Raw genomic sequence first — 14,823 nt, 5'->3', positions numbered from 1 at the left:
GCAAACATGGACATGAGGAGACACCTGCCCAGCAGATTTAATCATGTTAACATGTAAGATTTACACAAAGAAAACAAACAAGGTTTGTGTTCAAAAGCAGCATTGAGTTCAGCTGCAGAGATTTTTGTGTCTTTAAATAAGTTTACAACTTAAACCTTGGCTCATAAAGGGCCAAACCTTCAAGTTCTCATTCACTTTTCACTCCATCTACCTCTCATTGAAGTCAGCAGGAGTTCAGGTGGAGTAAAGCCTGATTAGGCACCAAAGCAAACTTTACTTTGGAAACGCATGTCACTTTATTGCTCCACTGGCCAACTAATGGAGAGTGAGCAAAGCTGTGCAGCACCTTCTTTGCGACAGTGGATTTCCTGTTCCAGAGCGTTTCTCTGTCTTGGAATTGCCAGAGAGCTCCCTTTGAAAGCAGCTTTTTGGTTGTTTTTCTGTCCTGTTATTAATTGGTTAGTGGGCAGGATTAGATTGTTTGATACTGAAGAACAATGGGGCTTTCATGATTTGCATACTTTACAAGGAGCTGAAGGAACTCTCTGGGCTGTTGCAGGGGAGTGCCTGCATCGCTGAGGTGTTGGGAAGAATTTCTTCAAATGAGTCAGAGATCTGGGAGGCAGAGTCTTGTCTTGAACAAAGGTGAAGGGAAGTGACTACAGACCTAGCAAGGTATAGCTGCAGTGTGTGTTTGCACAGCATTTTTCAGTACACCCCTTTACTCTTGCTGCTCTCAGACACCCACTGGTGATGGCTGTGGTGCCTCTTTCATCTCTATTTCATAAAACAAGTACTGTTTTTTTTCCAGTGCACCTAAAACAGCAGCTCCCCACAGTCTCCCCATTGTCTGCCTGGGGCCACACTGGTGTAGATTCTCTTTAATTTTAGTGCTTCTCACCAAATCTAACCCTATTGCTTTGGTGAAAAGTTCATGACCAGCTCTCACCCTGAGAGCAAGTTGTATCATCTGTCTTGGCTTTCTTTGGTGTGTGAGGGCAGGTGCTGTCTCATTTCAATAGCTGTGTGACCTGGTGGGTAATCAGTGAGCTGACACAGGCAGCCATGGAGATTTCCCTGCTTCACAGGTCCCTGGGGAGGAGCAAGAGGGCAACACGGGAAACCTGGCTTGGGCTTGTGGCTGTGCAGAGAACTGAGTGGCAGGTGCAGAAATGGTAAAACAGACCTGACTTGTAAGAAATAAATGAATGAGGTGAGGACCTGATCTCCTGGTTCCTGAGGAAGAGGCAAGCTTTTTCATTAGGATCAAGAGGAACTTGGGCTCATTGTATTTCAAAGCATATTGATGCACCCCAAGTTTCATCTGCTGGAATAGGGAGACCATGCCAGTAAGACCCCTTCACATCACCAGGTGCAGTGAATCTTACGTGAAACATACTCAGTCTTGTGCTTTCAGCTGGTTAAACACCATGGGATGTTTGGAGCCAAATTCTTGATTCATGAATGTGTTGACTTCGATGTATTTACTCAGGATAGGCATGACTGTGATCTGAATCCAGCCCATATACTGCAGCTGAGGGTAAAATGAGGTTGAAGAGGGAAGAGGTGTATTTTGGGTTTTGAGGTCTCAGCATCCTTTTTATCAGTTTTTCCAGATGTTCTTCGCACCATTTCTGGGAAGGAAAGGCAAGATTTCTCCACCAGCATATACAAGAAAGTGACTGGCATATTTACGATTTTTCCTTGCAGCTTTTCTAGTAAAAAGATATTAGACTCCTTTTACTAGCAAAAAGCACATAAAATGATATCAGTGGGTTTTTTAAAAAAATTCTTTGATTCCATATGGTAAACATTCATGTATGGAAGGTGGAAAATGCATCATTTTCTTTTATTCTATGCTTGTCCTTTTCTCTCTCCCCTCTGCCCTGTATCATTAAGGAATCATCACACTATTTCCTCATTTTAATATGTACCATTTATTTCTGACATTTCTAACACCTGTATGTGAGGCACTAGAAATTACCAGGTTTGATTCCACTTTGGGGAGGCTGTGGGGCAGAGCTGGGAAGGGGCAGAGGACAGAACAGGTTTCAGAACCTGGCCAGAGGGCTGAAGGGGGAGTTACCATATTCTCACTGGCACTGGGGACCCAGTGCAAACCAGTTAGAGTTGACATTCCCCTTCTCCAGTGCAATTAATTATTTCCCATCCTGGTTGAACCTATCTTGTAACCCTGAGGGAGATCCAGTGCACAAATAGGGTTAAAACCTGGTGACCTGGAGAAGGATTTAGAGCTATGATCAAATCTGCTATCAAAGTCAAAGTTGATGGAGGTACAGTATTAGAACAAAGGCCAAAATGAAGTTGTAAATTGAAAAGAAAGATTAGGAAAAAGGAACATTACAAGATGAGAGTTAAAACTGATTAAGGGGCCAATCTCTCTGATGCCTAATCCTGACTTACTGGGTTGGGCACTGAGGATCTCCATGGGGGAGGGAGGAAGAAATCTTCCCTCCAGGCTGCACAGCAGGAGAACTGCTCCATAACAACTGTTCCAGCCTAATGGCTTCAGCAGTCTGCCTGAACCCTGACTCCTCTGCTAGCTAACCCAGTCTCAGAAGAGAGACAGGACAGTCTGCATTCTCCTCTCTGATTTGCAGTAAAGAATAAAGTGCCAAGTTAAGCGTAACAAGAAAGCACAAGTTTTATTAGGTGTTAAATATTTAGTGGACAATTACAAAATACTTAAAACCTTAAAGAAAAGCAATTTGGGTTTATTTTCAGTTCAATCAAACCTGGGCTGTGCTCTAAATTGTGTTCATGACACTTTCAAGGTTCAGTTTTTGTTGTTGTCTCGAGCTAGCTGTTCTTTAGCTTTTCTGTAAAGAAAAGCAAGAAAAAAACTGATAGGTGGAGTTTAGAGTTTTTGAAGACAGAAGTAATCTTAACTTCAGTAAAAGTATGTAAGTGAACTTCTATTAAACTAGTAGTTTGGATTTTTAAAAAATCCACACAAAACCCCAAACCAGAAAAAAATCTATACACTGAGACCAGGCATGGAAAACATCCTCCAAGGTGACTACTTCTGAAAAAAATGAGTGAGTAGGAAAAGAATGTTATGATTGCAACTGTATTGCCACCTTATCTGTAAAGGATATGACCGAGCACCCAGTAAAGTAAGTGCAAAGTGAGGCACTTAGGGACAAGAAGTCAACAGCACTGATACCAAAAGGAGGGTAGCTGAAAAGCAGCAAGCCACACTTAGCCTTTTCTGCTTCTTAGACGTTTAAATTGGGTCAGTTTTCCTGTTTTGGGGGGCAAAAGTGAGCAGCTTCGAGTTTGGTTTTAAGTTAATTGACTTTAGGACATCTGACAACGATGACTGCATATACAGGTGCTTAGTGTTTGCAGTGCTTGGAAATGGAAGGTGCTTTAAGCAGACAGAGACCTCAATTATTTTCTTAGGATTGTTTCGTTTCAGAGAGGCGTGTGATGTTTAGTGCTGATGTTTTTAGATGGTAATTTTTAAAGGTGCTTGGTCTTTTTACATGGGCTCATCCTGACTGGACATTAGGTACCCATCAAACCTGCACTGTTATTCCATCTTGGAGCTGGCTGGCATTGGCTCTGTAGGAGATGGGGGAAGCTTCTGGCAGCTTCTCCTGGAAGCCCCATGTAGCCTCCCATTACCAAAACCTTGCTGTGCAAACCCAGTATCGTTCCAAATAGAAGAAGTTTAAGAATAACAGTTTCACAAATGGAGACTAGAATGGATTGTCCAAGTGATTTTAGGAGTCAAAGGAGGATCTGACTTTTCTGCCTCAAGACACTGTAATGAAAAAAGAAAATGTAAATCACCTTTGCTTATCATGAAGAGAAAAAGCTTTGTCCTGCTTTTAGGCATATGCTTTAAGGACCAACTTGAAGAGGATTCTGTGGATTTAGAGTAGAGAATTTGGCCCCACAACTCTATATATGATCTGTGAGCTGCAAATGGGGGCTGGCTGAAGCTTGCAACATGTCTTGGCCTCCATCAGCTGCTGCAGGGTGATTCTGCCACGGGTACAAGGTGCTGTGGCAAAGTGAGTAGACCTGTGTGCACCTGCCCTGGGCACTGCTGCTGCTGCACTGGCTGCAGGTGCTCCTTCATGCACACCTCTGGGACACAGAAGGAGAGCTGATGTTTGGCTGGAGTAGCATGCTGCCAAGCCAAATCACAACCTGTAACAACAGTGTTTCTTCAGGGCTTTGGTGAGGGCCCTGCATCCATGGGCTTCTGTTGATGTGGCTGCTAGGCTGGCTTAATAGTTTCCCAAACCACCCGTTACCAGCTGTGGTCCTGCTGGCCCATCTTTGCTCCATCTGCCCAGCTGGATCGGCTCCACTGTTTGGATCCATGTGTGTGTGAGCTGAAGGAAGTGAGGAGCACTGTCAGGTCCTGCCACTGACTGGTGAGGGCAGGAGCTGCTTTAGGCATCAGTCACTCCACATCCATGGAGCTGCTGCTGAAAGCGTGTGATACTTTCTCAATCTTTTCACATCCAGACAGGATAAAAAGCTTGCAGCTGCTTGTAGGCTGAGCTCAATACCCCATGTTCTCATGGACTGGAGAGAGCTGGCTGCTTTCAGTATGCTCCAAGTCAGCCTTGCAGGGCCACACATCCAGATATATTTGATGCTCATCAGGCAAACACTTGGCTGGATAATGTCAAATACCATTTATAAAGAGGGAAGGTTACTCTGAGACTTTCACATGTGCTTTGGAAGTACCTGGAGGGGAGCTTTTTGCATTATAGAAGGCCTGGAAGTGCTACACGATGGCAGAGCATAAGAGCTCAGCTTCTCTGGAAAGCTGGCTGTTGCTGAGCCCTCAGCAAGGACTTGGTACTCCTTAAATCCTGGCTGTCAGCTGCAGGAGTCACCTCTGACAGCTAACTTCTGGCACCTCCCAGCCTGCAAGTGGCACAGGCAGCATCTCTGTCTTTATTCCCTTCTGGTTTGTGCCTGGTGACCCTTTGGTATCCTAGTAGTGGGTTTTTATTAATGGCTTGCGGAGTATTTACAGTAAAATGCAAAAGAAGCATGTTTGGGGATGTCTATTTCAGCTGGATCCGGAGTGACTAAGGAGCAGTGTTTGTAGACACTGACTCTGGAGGGAAAATGCTGGGGTTTTTTTGTTTTACTGTTTATATGCCTCAGACACTTCGTTGTGAAATGCTCCAGAGATTTCCTTTGATTACATTGCAGTTTCATTATCAGTAATGCCTGTTTGCCTTTTAAATTAAAAAGACCTCCTACTCTGACCTCAGAGTAAAACATTCCTGCAATCGAATGCTAGATAACAAAAAATAACATCTCCTCTTTGTGGATTGAAAGAGAGAAGCCAGCAGAAGCCCCTCGTTGCTATTTTTGCAGTTCTGTAGGAGAGTGAATCCTCTCTGTGATGTCTCTGAAGCCCAGAGGATGGAGATACAGTTGCTCTCTGAGCCAGTTGGGCCTTTCGTCCACAGCCCTGGGATGTTCTGGTGTTTGAGCACAGTTTTGCTGAACCCTCAGCCTTGGTGTGACTCGCATTTGAGCTGATTTGCATGTTTTAATTCTGAATTCTTGGTCTGAAATAATGTTGTTTTTAATGTTCCCCTTATGCCAAGCCTATGAGCCTGTGCTGGTTGTGTCTCTGCCCACTGTATAACTTCCAACAATTCTACACTAAAAAAACCACGTTGAACCGAGGCCTGGGGTTGTTCTGGGGGAGTGCCCTCTTCCAGCAGGGAGTATTTGAGAAAGAGCAATAGGTCTCCTCTGGCCAATTACAAAGGTGTGGCTGCAGCCTCTGCCTGATGTAGGGTTCTTGCTCTTTGTCTGCCAGGACTGTGATCGATGCTGTAAGCCTTTAAGCAGTGTTATGTTGCGTGAAAGGTGAGAGATGGAACTTGTGAATAAATCCTCAGGAATACCTGCTATGTCCTAGCAGCCAGAGAGGGATCTGCAAGCTCTCTTTGCCAGGTGATACTTGGGGAGAAGCCATTGTGATTGAACCTCTGATTCTTCTTCAGAAGACACGTAAGGGAGTTTGAGAGCCAAGAGACTGAAATAAAAATCAACAGTCTGCTTGTAAAGGATTTGGTGATTAGGATTGATCAAAGCTAAAGAGGTCTGCTTCAGACCTTTCTTCTTGCTCTTTTTGTTTTATGTTGATGTGATTTTCAGTGACAGAAACATGTTAGAAAGAAACAGCAAACTGTTGTGTAAGTTATTGTTTGAAATATATAGCAGAGATCAATTGTTGTTTTAATTCTAAAATTTAAAAAGAGAGAGAAGTGTATCCTCTTTTCCTCTCAAAATTTAATACACAGGGAAAGATGACAAGGACAGAAACTTCCTAGTCTTTTACCTTGTGTTTAGCCACATGGCATATTTTGCAAAAACTTCTCCTCCCCTCCCTGCTGTTACAGTGAGAGGGCAACACATTTCAGGATTTTCCTTCAACAGAAGAATAATACAGGCCAGCCAGAATTTCTTAGGCTATCTTTAGCAGAATATGTGCCAGTGGAAGCAAAGAGACTGAACAAGGGTTTACCTGCTGTTTCTTTTGAAAGTACACATGGGTAGGAGGGAGGCTGTGGAGTTAAGAACAGAACTTCAGCCTAAGTCTTCGAGGATTTTCTGGTTTAAACCAAGCTGTTCAATGATTTACCTGTGGCTGTGCTGCAGCACCACTTTAGGGTAGAAGAACCAGTGATGCTGCACCTGCAGGCAGTATAGTGAGGGCTTTGTAGGTGTCCATATGAGAGGGAAAACAGCTGCAGCTTTCTTGTCCTCTGGGCTTATCCTTGTACACGGAGCATCTTGCACTGGAGAGCCAAGCTCCTGCCATGAGGTGCTGGCATGCTATTGGCACAGGGCTAGCAGCTGGCCAATGTTCTTGTGTGCTTTAGTTGTGTCATCTCTAGCAGCCCTGGTAAGGCTTCACTAGGCACCTCAGTTCTTCCTTCTGGAAAGGAGGAAAGCAGAAACAAACCAAATCAAACCAAATCATTTAAAATGTCTGTGTCTGTCTGAATTCTTCATAATCCAGAGGGGCAGTGAGTTAAAACGAGTGGCAACTGAGTTTATTTGCCTATTTGCTGTGCTTCTGCTCTGTATCTCCTCTAGCAAATTGTAACAAAACACAAGCAAGAATTCAGCTTTTGTAAGAGAAGGAGGGCTCTGAACTTTTATTTTAATTTTTTTTTTTTAACTAGGATATGCATGTGTTTTCTAAGGGAAAATCCAATTTTAAGAGACACCTGCATCCACTTTAACCTTCTGGTCTTTGTGATCCCTGCTTTTGCCACCAGTCAATTAGTGGACTCAGGAGGACATTCTGGGTCAAGCTATACCAAATACCACAAATCCTCATTAACGCTAATTAGTGCTCAGTAGATTAATTGGTGGTGAAGCTCATCTTTTTTTAATTACTTGAGCAAATGAGACAGCAGGACCTTGTGGTCAGCTTTGAATTATTCTGTTTGTTTTGATGCACCTCATTTGAATGTGTAAAGCCAGATGTTTGTTGCCTAGATTTAAGGGCTGTTTGCTTTTGTGAGGGATGAGAAGAAGAGAATGCAAAAGTAAAATGAAGGTCTCCATTGACACCTTTGAGCAATTCAGATAGGAAGATGGAAGAGTCATTTTATTCATGGAATTGAAAGCATTGTTATGAAATAACATGTTGCCTTTAGTTTACCTTTTGATTTGTCATTCACTTAATGAATTTGTGTGATGTTGCTAGCACAGGCTTCCAGGCAGGCAGAAGTCATCTTGACTCTTTTATGAAGCCATCACAAAGGTATTCCTGGCCTAAGGTATTCTGCATTATTGATAGCAACTAAATCTGATTTTAGCTGACTTGACTAATGATTTTTTTAAATGCTTTTTTTCCGTAGAAACCTTCAGAATTGGAACCTTTTAATAGTTTTTGTTCTAGTCAAGTATTTGTTTAGTTCAAAGCATTTTGTCTATGTCCTTTGTCCTTCATATAATGAGAGGTAGATGGTGGCTCTCCTTTACCCCCTCCGAGGTCACTGACTAACCAGCTGAAGCATATTTCACTGTCACTTCCATAAGAATGCCTGGATTTGTGACTTCTTCCATTCTGACAAGATTGTTGAGCTCCTGAATATGAACACAACTGTCCAGTATTCCGAGTGTGATCTCATGATCTCTTATCCTTTTGCCTCAATGCATCTGAAGATACCATCCTTAGACCCCATGGGAGTGTTTAGGCCCTGACTCGGAGTCAATGGAAAGCAGAATTAAATCTGAAAATCACGGCTAATGCTTGGGATTGATTTACAAACTGTATTTCTGTGAGCAAGGCCTAATCTGTTGCCTGTGAGTCCCATGTTGTAGTTACTTTTGCATCAAAGTGTGAGATGGTTTGAGAAGTCTTTACTTTGTTATCTGTTAGCAGCAGGCAGAAACCTTTTCTGAAACCAGGGACTTGGTATGAGTGCAAACACTTATTAGTCAAGAAAGGCACTTCACTTTCCTTTCCTTTCAAGGTTTGTACTGGGAGATCTAATATCTGATAGTAAATCAAATACTCATCCAATTCAGAAGAACTATGTTGCATTATCTTTTGTGTATTAAAGGCTTATTTTATAGTACTTGACTGGTCTTGACTTGCACTCTCTTTAGTCACCTTCATACTTAAACCACAAATGTTCTAATTCTACTGTGAATTTTTCTTTCTCTGCATAGATACATTCCATTATAATTTCCCAAATGGGAAGATGAGATGTGACTTCAGTTTTGGACTTGTTAATTGTAATTAGAAGCATCAAAGATAGAATAGCTTTGGCATTCTTAGAGCTTCAATGTGTCACTCCTGTTCAGAGGTCCCTTGAGAGCACACTTTCCTCCACGCACTGAATGCAGAAGCCTGAGGAGCTAAGCATTATTGGTCTGCACTTCACCTGTTGCTGCATGGTAGAAAAGCAGATGCATTTTTCTGCTGTGGTTAATTCTGTTCTCAGTGTAAGAATTTTGTGGCCAATATTGCTTATTTGTCCCTTAGAAATACTTTTGATTGGTTTAAGATTCCTTTTTTTAAATCACCTTCTTACTAAGGTAGGAAAGACTCTTCCTACATGTTCTTTACCTGCAGAACACGAGCAAGTATTGCACTTCTGTCCTTCACAGGACAACAGTGTGTTCAGACAGTGTTTCATTAAACTAACAAATTACCAGCAGTCTTCTGCAGTCAGCAGGAGGTTGTGCAGTACAGCATCCCTGGTTTGCACATGCACTGGTAGTGGCTGGCTCTGCAGGCTGTCAACTTCCTAAGCAAGGAAGCTTAAGGCTTAGAGAAGTCTTCATGTCTTGCTTTGTGCCTTCCATTTGCATCATCCTTGCCCAGTAATTCGTTGTAGTACATGTTTTCCATCATGCTGCCTGCCTGGAGCAGGTAGAAACTTCTTTCTGTATCTACTTGATTTTCTTACAGTCAGCAACTGGTCTCAGGTTTTTTAAGCAGTTGGGTCCTCCAAGGTTTTTAGCAGCTTTCATGCTGTGGCCCTGGTTTTAATGGAAACCTATAATCCTTTTTTTTGAACACATGCAGGTCTCATGAGCCAAGAGTTGTTAGAGTTTGTTTGACAAACTCAGTTGGAATCAATACTTTTGCTTCAAAATTTACTATCAACTTCTGTTTTATGTTGAGGGAATACTAGTGACTGCAGGCAGGGAAAGCAACCTGCCATACCCATTGCAGGTGTGATTCTGTGCTGCCAGGGGAAGGAGGGGAGGAGACCAAGTGCCTGAAAATGCTGAGAGTTTCTGAAGATTTTTGAGGAGGAGTCCATAGGTTTTACAAGCTTCTGCTTCAAATGCGTGAGCTTGGAGATCATAGGAGAAAGAGAAGGATTCCACCCTTTCTTTTGTGGACACCTCATTATGCACTGAACAGAGGACTGAGCCTGGCTATTACCCTAATGGACTATTAAGTGGAATATAAGCCTGCATGGCTGGATTACATATTACAGGCATCCCAGAGATTCTTCAGTTACTTTCCTGATTGAAGTTAGCAAACGGCTTCAGTGAAAGGGAGTTGTTTGCTCAAAACTGTTGTTAGCATGTCGACAGCAGCAGCTGCGCCTGCTGGGGTTTCCATTTCATACACTAAATGCGTGTGAATTTGTAACCTAACCCAAGAAAGATACCAGCATTGGCATTCAGGTGTGTATCCGTGTTTGCAGCATAATCAGTAGAATTGCTCCTTGTGAATAAAGATGTGAAAGAAAAAGCAGACTGTGAAAATGGAGACAGGGTGTAAATGGGGGATCAAGGCACTGTACCAGCAAACAGATCCCTTCTATGCACTAGCTCCATCTCAGTGTTAGGAATAAGGGTGAGATGGAAAACAGACCAATTGTGGGGAACTTTGAACTAAAGCAGACTCTAATATCTTTCTGAAAATAATCTGATATTTAAGTTACCTGAGGCTCCAGTGCAATGAGATTTGAAGGCCTACATTATTTTGAAACCCCATTGAACTTAGTGGGACTCATACACATAATTAAGTGCTTTGAAAGGTCAGGATCTTAGTCATAATTTTTTAACTCTGGGCATAAAGTTCTTGATGAAACGAGTGTTGTGTTTTTTATAAAAATCAAAGTGGAGAGTGCCTCTAATAATTCTTGTAGGTATGTTAAACCTATTGTAAGTGTACTGTGTTTTTCACTTTAAATTTGTATTTTCACTTTTTGTAAATTCAGCAGTAATTTTTTCAGGCCTCTGACAAGAACTGTAAACCAAAGAGGTTTTTAATAAAAGAAACGGGGTAGAAAATTTTCTTTCCATGTGGGAGGTTAAAATGAGAGTGTTCTTTAGAAGGCAGAATTAACTATGGGTCCTACCTTTGGTTGCTTCAGGCCATTTTGCAGGTGTGATAGAAGCCTTATGCTAAGCTACAATGCTTTGCTCCTTCTCTCTAAGGCAGTTTGTGGATGCTGTGACTCATGTGCATAATACTAAAGAGAAATCTTAATGTTCCATATCACTCGATGTCAGACTTCTGATATGGTTTGTAATAATTTAGAGGCAATAGGCATTCAAAAATCACTATAATGGTGCTATTAAGGATGGATTGACCAAAAGTAGACTTATACAAAGCGTCCTTAGAAAGGAGGAGTTCTCTTCATAATGTGCAGTTTAAAGAAAGAGAAAATTCTTTTTCATGCTACAGCCAACTTGAGTACTGACAAAGTCAAAGCTGCCAAGTACTTTAAATATAGTTGACTGAAATTACCTGGTTACTCACTGGTGTGTTTTCTCTCTTTGTGTCTCCCTTAGCGTGAACGAACGTGACCATTTGTTAAAAAGGCTCGGCAGGAAAACTCCTCCGAGCCTTTTCCGTGCTCATTCTGTCCAGCAAAGCGTATCACGTAAGTAGCAGCTCACTGTGTCTCACAGCATCAGCCCCACATGGGGGAAGTGAAGGGTGATTATTTTCTAATTAAATTGCAGGTACAGATAACCTAGCGCTGAGGCTGAGCTGCCAAGCAAGACGTGTACATTTGGAAGTGGAATTAGTGTATCTGGCCCTAGGCAAGGGGAGCTCAAATGTGGTTAATTCCCTAGGATCCAATCAACAGGCCCAAATGATAAAATCCCAGTGTGCAGGTTCTCTAAAGGTAGAATTCTGATAGTCTTAAAAATAGTCTAAAAATCAAAAACTCTGTGTAAAATAAATATTGTGACAGAGCCTAGCTTTAATAGAAATTATTTGTGTATGAAATGTCATATTAGCTGTGGTTATTTAAGAATACAGTGATGTTTCAGGGATGCCATTAGGGTTCTGTGTGTTGCTGGTGAGGAAAGCCATGGCCTGCAGAGCTGCTTCTCTCCTCTCCCTCTTTGTCTGCTGCTGGGAGAAGAGAAGCAGCGTCACAACTGGCTGCTGCTGCTGCTTCAAATAATGGCATTTCTTGTTGATGTAGAAGTCATCCATTTAATTTGTCTTCCTGTGGCTGCTGGACAGGTGGTCCGCTGGGTTTTCTCTCAGTGTTTTACAGGCTTCTACAATATTTAAAATTATCTCTAGCAGCTCTGTAGGCCAGATGCACTGAAGGACTATGCTGTCTTGAGGTACCAGGGAGTCCAGTCAGCCCTTTCTAGTGAGAAAATGCAGTCTCTCTTGTGATGAAACTGGTGGTAACAATAGGTTTATTTACTAACGAAAATAACTCCCTCAGTATGAAGTACTGCTGCACACAGGGCAAGGGGCAGAGACTCAGGATTGGGGTTGGTATTGCCATTGCAATAGGAAATGACACCCCTGACTGCTTAAGAATCACAGAGGAGTCAAATCTCATTGCTGGCTGTGTCTCATTCTGTATCAGAACTGTTATGGCTCAGGTCATGGAGGCAGGGCTGAGATAATACCTGAGGTATTCTTGTTTTCAATGGGAAATTTGACTAGAAGGGGTGGGACAGTGATGGATCTGGTAGTCTTTGTCCTTGATAGAACCATTGGAAGGCTGCCATCACTGGCAAGGGATGTAGGGTCTTTGGTGATCGATCCCATTACATCTGGGAAGAGAGGCCAGTGAGCAGAGCAACCCTGTGGACCATGTTTCTGCAAGGGTTTAATCCTTTGTGTAAAGGAACCAGGGATGCTGATAGCAACATGGCTTTGGATATGCAGACATGCTCTTTGAGGAGATTCCAAAAGAAATGATTGGCAGAAGAAATCCATGAAATGCACAAATAAATGGCTGTCAAAGTAGTCCACTGTGGAGACTTGCCACAGTCTGTGAAACCTGTGAAGCAGTGCAGAAAGGAGATACACCAGAGGTAACTTGTCAGACTTAATATGTGCTTTTAGTCTCAAAAACATATCATCAGGTTGTTAGTAGGTGAACAGCTATTGGGAAAGAAAAATGAGATCAAAATAAACCCTAATTTGGATAACCAGCTTCACTATAAATGCAAATGATTAAGTGCTAAATGAGTCAGACCAGTCAGGACAGGTTACAATCAGCAATCTGTTTTTCACATGAACATAAATTTTGACTGTAAAGCTGTTAGGATTGAAAGATGATTTTTGTGATGTATCCATGACTTCTGTCATTTCTTGTCAAATATTATTTTCCAGTGTTGCATAGCTGCTATATGTACAAGGCCATGTGAAATCCAGGGAACATATGTGCTGTTTTCACAACCCTAAATTGTACAACTGTTTACTAAATGCTAGAAATCTTCAAAGCAAAGAGTTGATGAATAGGGCAGTAGCCTTGACATGCCGAGCTGGTATCTTAAATCACACTACAAGTACTCTGTTTGAAGTCTTGAACTGTTCATATGTTTCCACCAGGCCCTAAGTTCCCAGGCTGTGAAGACCAAAAATTGCTTTTGTGACTTCAACTCAGAATCTGTTGCTTACATATAAAGCAGGAAAATGCTTTGTTTAGTTAGAGCTGACAAAAGCTTAAGGAAATGAATTGCCTTGGTCCCAACAAGGAATGAAAATGGGATTAAATTTCCTAGAACAGATTGTAAAGATGCTGTACTCAGTTGGAAATTACTTTATTTTTGACAGCAACCATTTCCAAATGTTTTGGGAGGAAGCAATGCCTAAACAGCTCTGTTTCCAGTCAGATGGAAAGGAGAAAAATCTCACAGGGAGTTTCTGGGCTACTACTGGTGGTCAGTGGTGGGAGGAAAGAGCTGGCTGAGGTACGGCTACACAGCCCTGTGCAAGAGGCAGAAGCTCACTCTGTGTGTTTCCTTATCTCTCTGTCGGTGAGCCAGCCCTTCTCCAAAAGCATTAGTGCAGCACAAGACCTGAAGGCATGATGTGTGCCTGGGGTGCTCCCATATAGCACCGGCCTCTTGTGGATCCAGCCCCCAAAGTGGGCAACAGAGCCACACAGCCAGTCCCATGGCAGTGCCATATGGGAGTGCCAGCCAGGATTAGTCTCTCAAGCACCTCCTCTCATTAAAGAAACTGGCTCAGAGTGGCTGCCTTGGAGAGTAGCCTCTGTCCATTTGGAGGGGATGTACTTAAAGTAAAACCCTCATGGATGTTTTTCTTGCTCCTTGGTTTTGTGTTCCTGAATTGTGTAGAGCTATCAGAAGCAGAAAGAAATCTATCTACTGGCTGTACTGTCAAAGATCATGTGGTGCCTTTCTACCAGTATAACTTCTGGGAAGTTTATGAAACCTTAAAAAAAAGAAAGGAAGTGTGAAGGTCCTGTTTGGATGGCATTGTCAGGAGACTTTAGTGGAAGAGTTGCAGAGGGTTGTCAAGCCCAGGTGCTAACATGAAACCATCTCAGTGCAGTCTCGTAGGCAGTGCTGACAACACTGCTCCCCAGGCTGTGTTCACATCCTGGTGAAGGTGCCTGGTGAAACTGGTCATTCCCCATTGCCATCTGCTTTCTGAAATCTCTTCAGAATGATCAGACTCTTCTCAGATGTGTCTCTGGACTCTTCCCTTTAGCTTGCTGTGTGGCTCACCTTTGAGGGAAGAAGCAATAACAATTTCCAAAATCTCTCCCTCAGAGTGTTTCCTGGCAGTGAGGTTTTCTCCAGGTTTCCATCGAGGTTCTTGTCTTTTTTATTACTATGACTTTGTGAGAATAGCACCTCCTTTAGACAAACTCTATAGATATAAAAGATGGCTCTTGACCTCCCCTTTTCCCCTGCATGACTGACTTGTATCACCTGTGTCCCCAGAGGATGGGAAGGGTACCCTCCCTCCATAAGGAAAGCATCCCTCTGGAGTGGTTTCCCTCATGTAATGCCCCTGCTGGTGCTCAGTTATCATTTGTCTCAACGTGCTCTTTAAAAATAGAGCTGAGTCCTGCTCCTGTT

The 14,823-nt window shown here is 42.6% G+C and overlaps 1 protein-coding gene across 2 annotated transcripts in view; it reads left to right on the top strand.

The window, feature by feature from the left end:
* Window positions 1–14,823, top strand: part of ATP8A2 (ATPase phospholipid transporting 8A2) — a 310,559-nt gene that overhangs the window by 291,402 nt on the left and 4,334 nt on the right. For both annotated transcript variants that reach the window (XM_014879642.2, XM_088159506.1), the window contains exon 36: window positions 11,299–11,390. In XM_014879642.2, the coding sequence (XP_014735128.2) occupies window positions 11,299–11,390 (92 nt within the window). The remainder of the gene's footprint in view (window positions 1–11,298; window positions 11,391–14,823) is intronic.

This window comes from Sturnus vulgaris, chromosome 2 (assembly GCF_052056855.1).
Source record: "Sturnus vulgaris isolate bStuVul1 chromosome 2, bStuVul1.hap1, whole genome shotgun sequence".
Taxonomy (NCBI): Eukaryota; Metazoa; Chordata; class Aves; order Passeriformes; family Sturnidae; genus Sturnus; species Sturnus vulgaris.
This window is presented reverse-complemented; position numbering and strand designations above follow the sequence as displayed.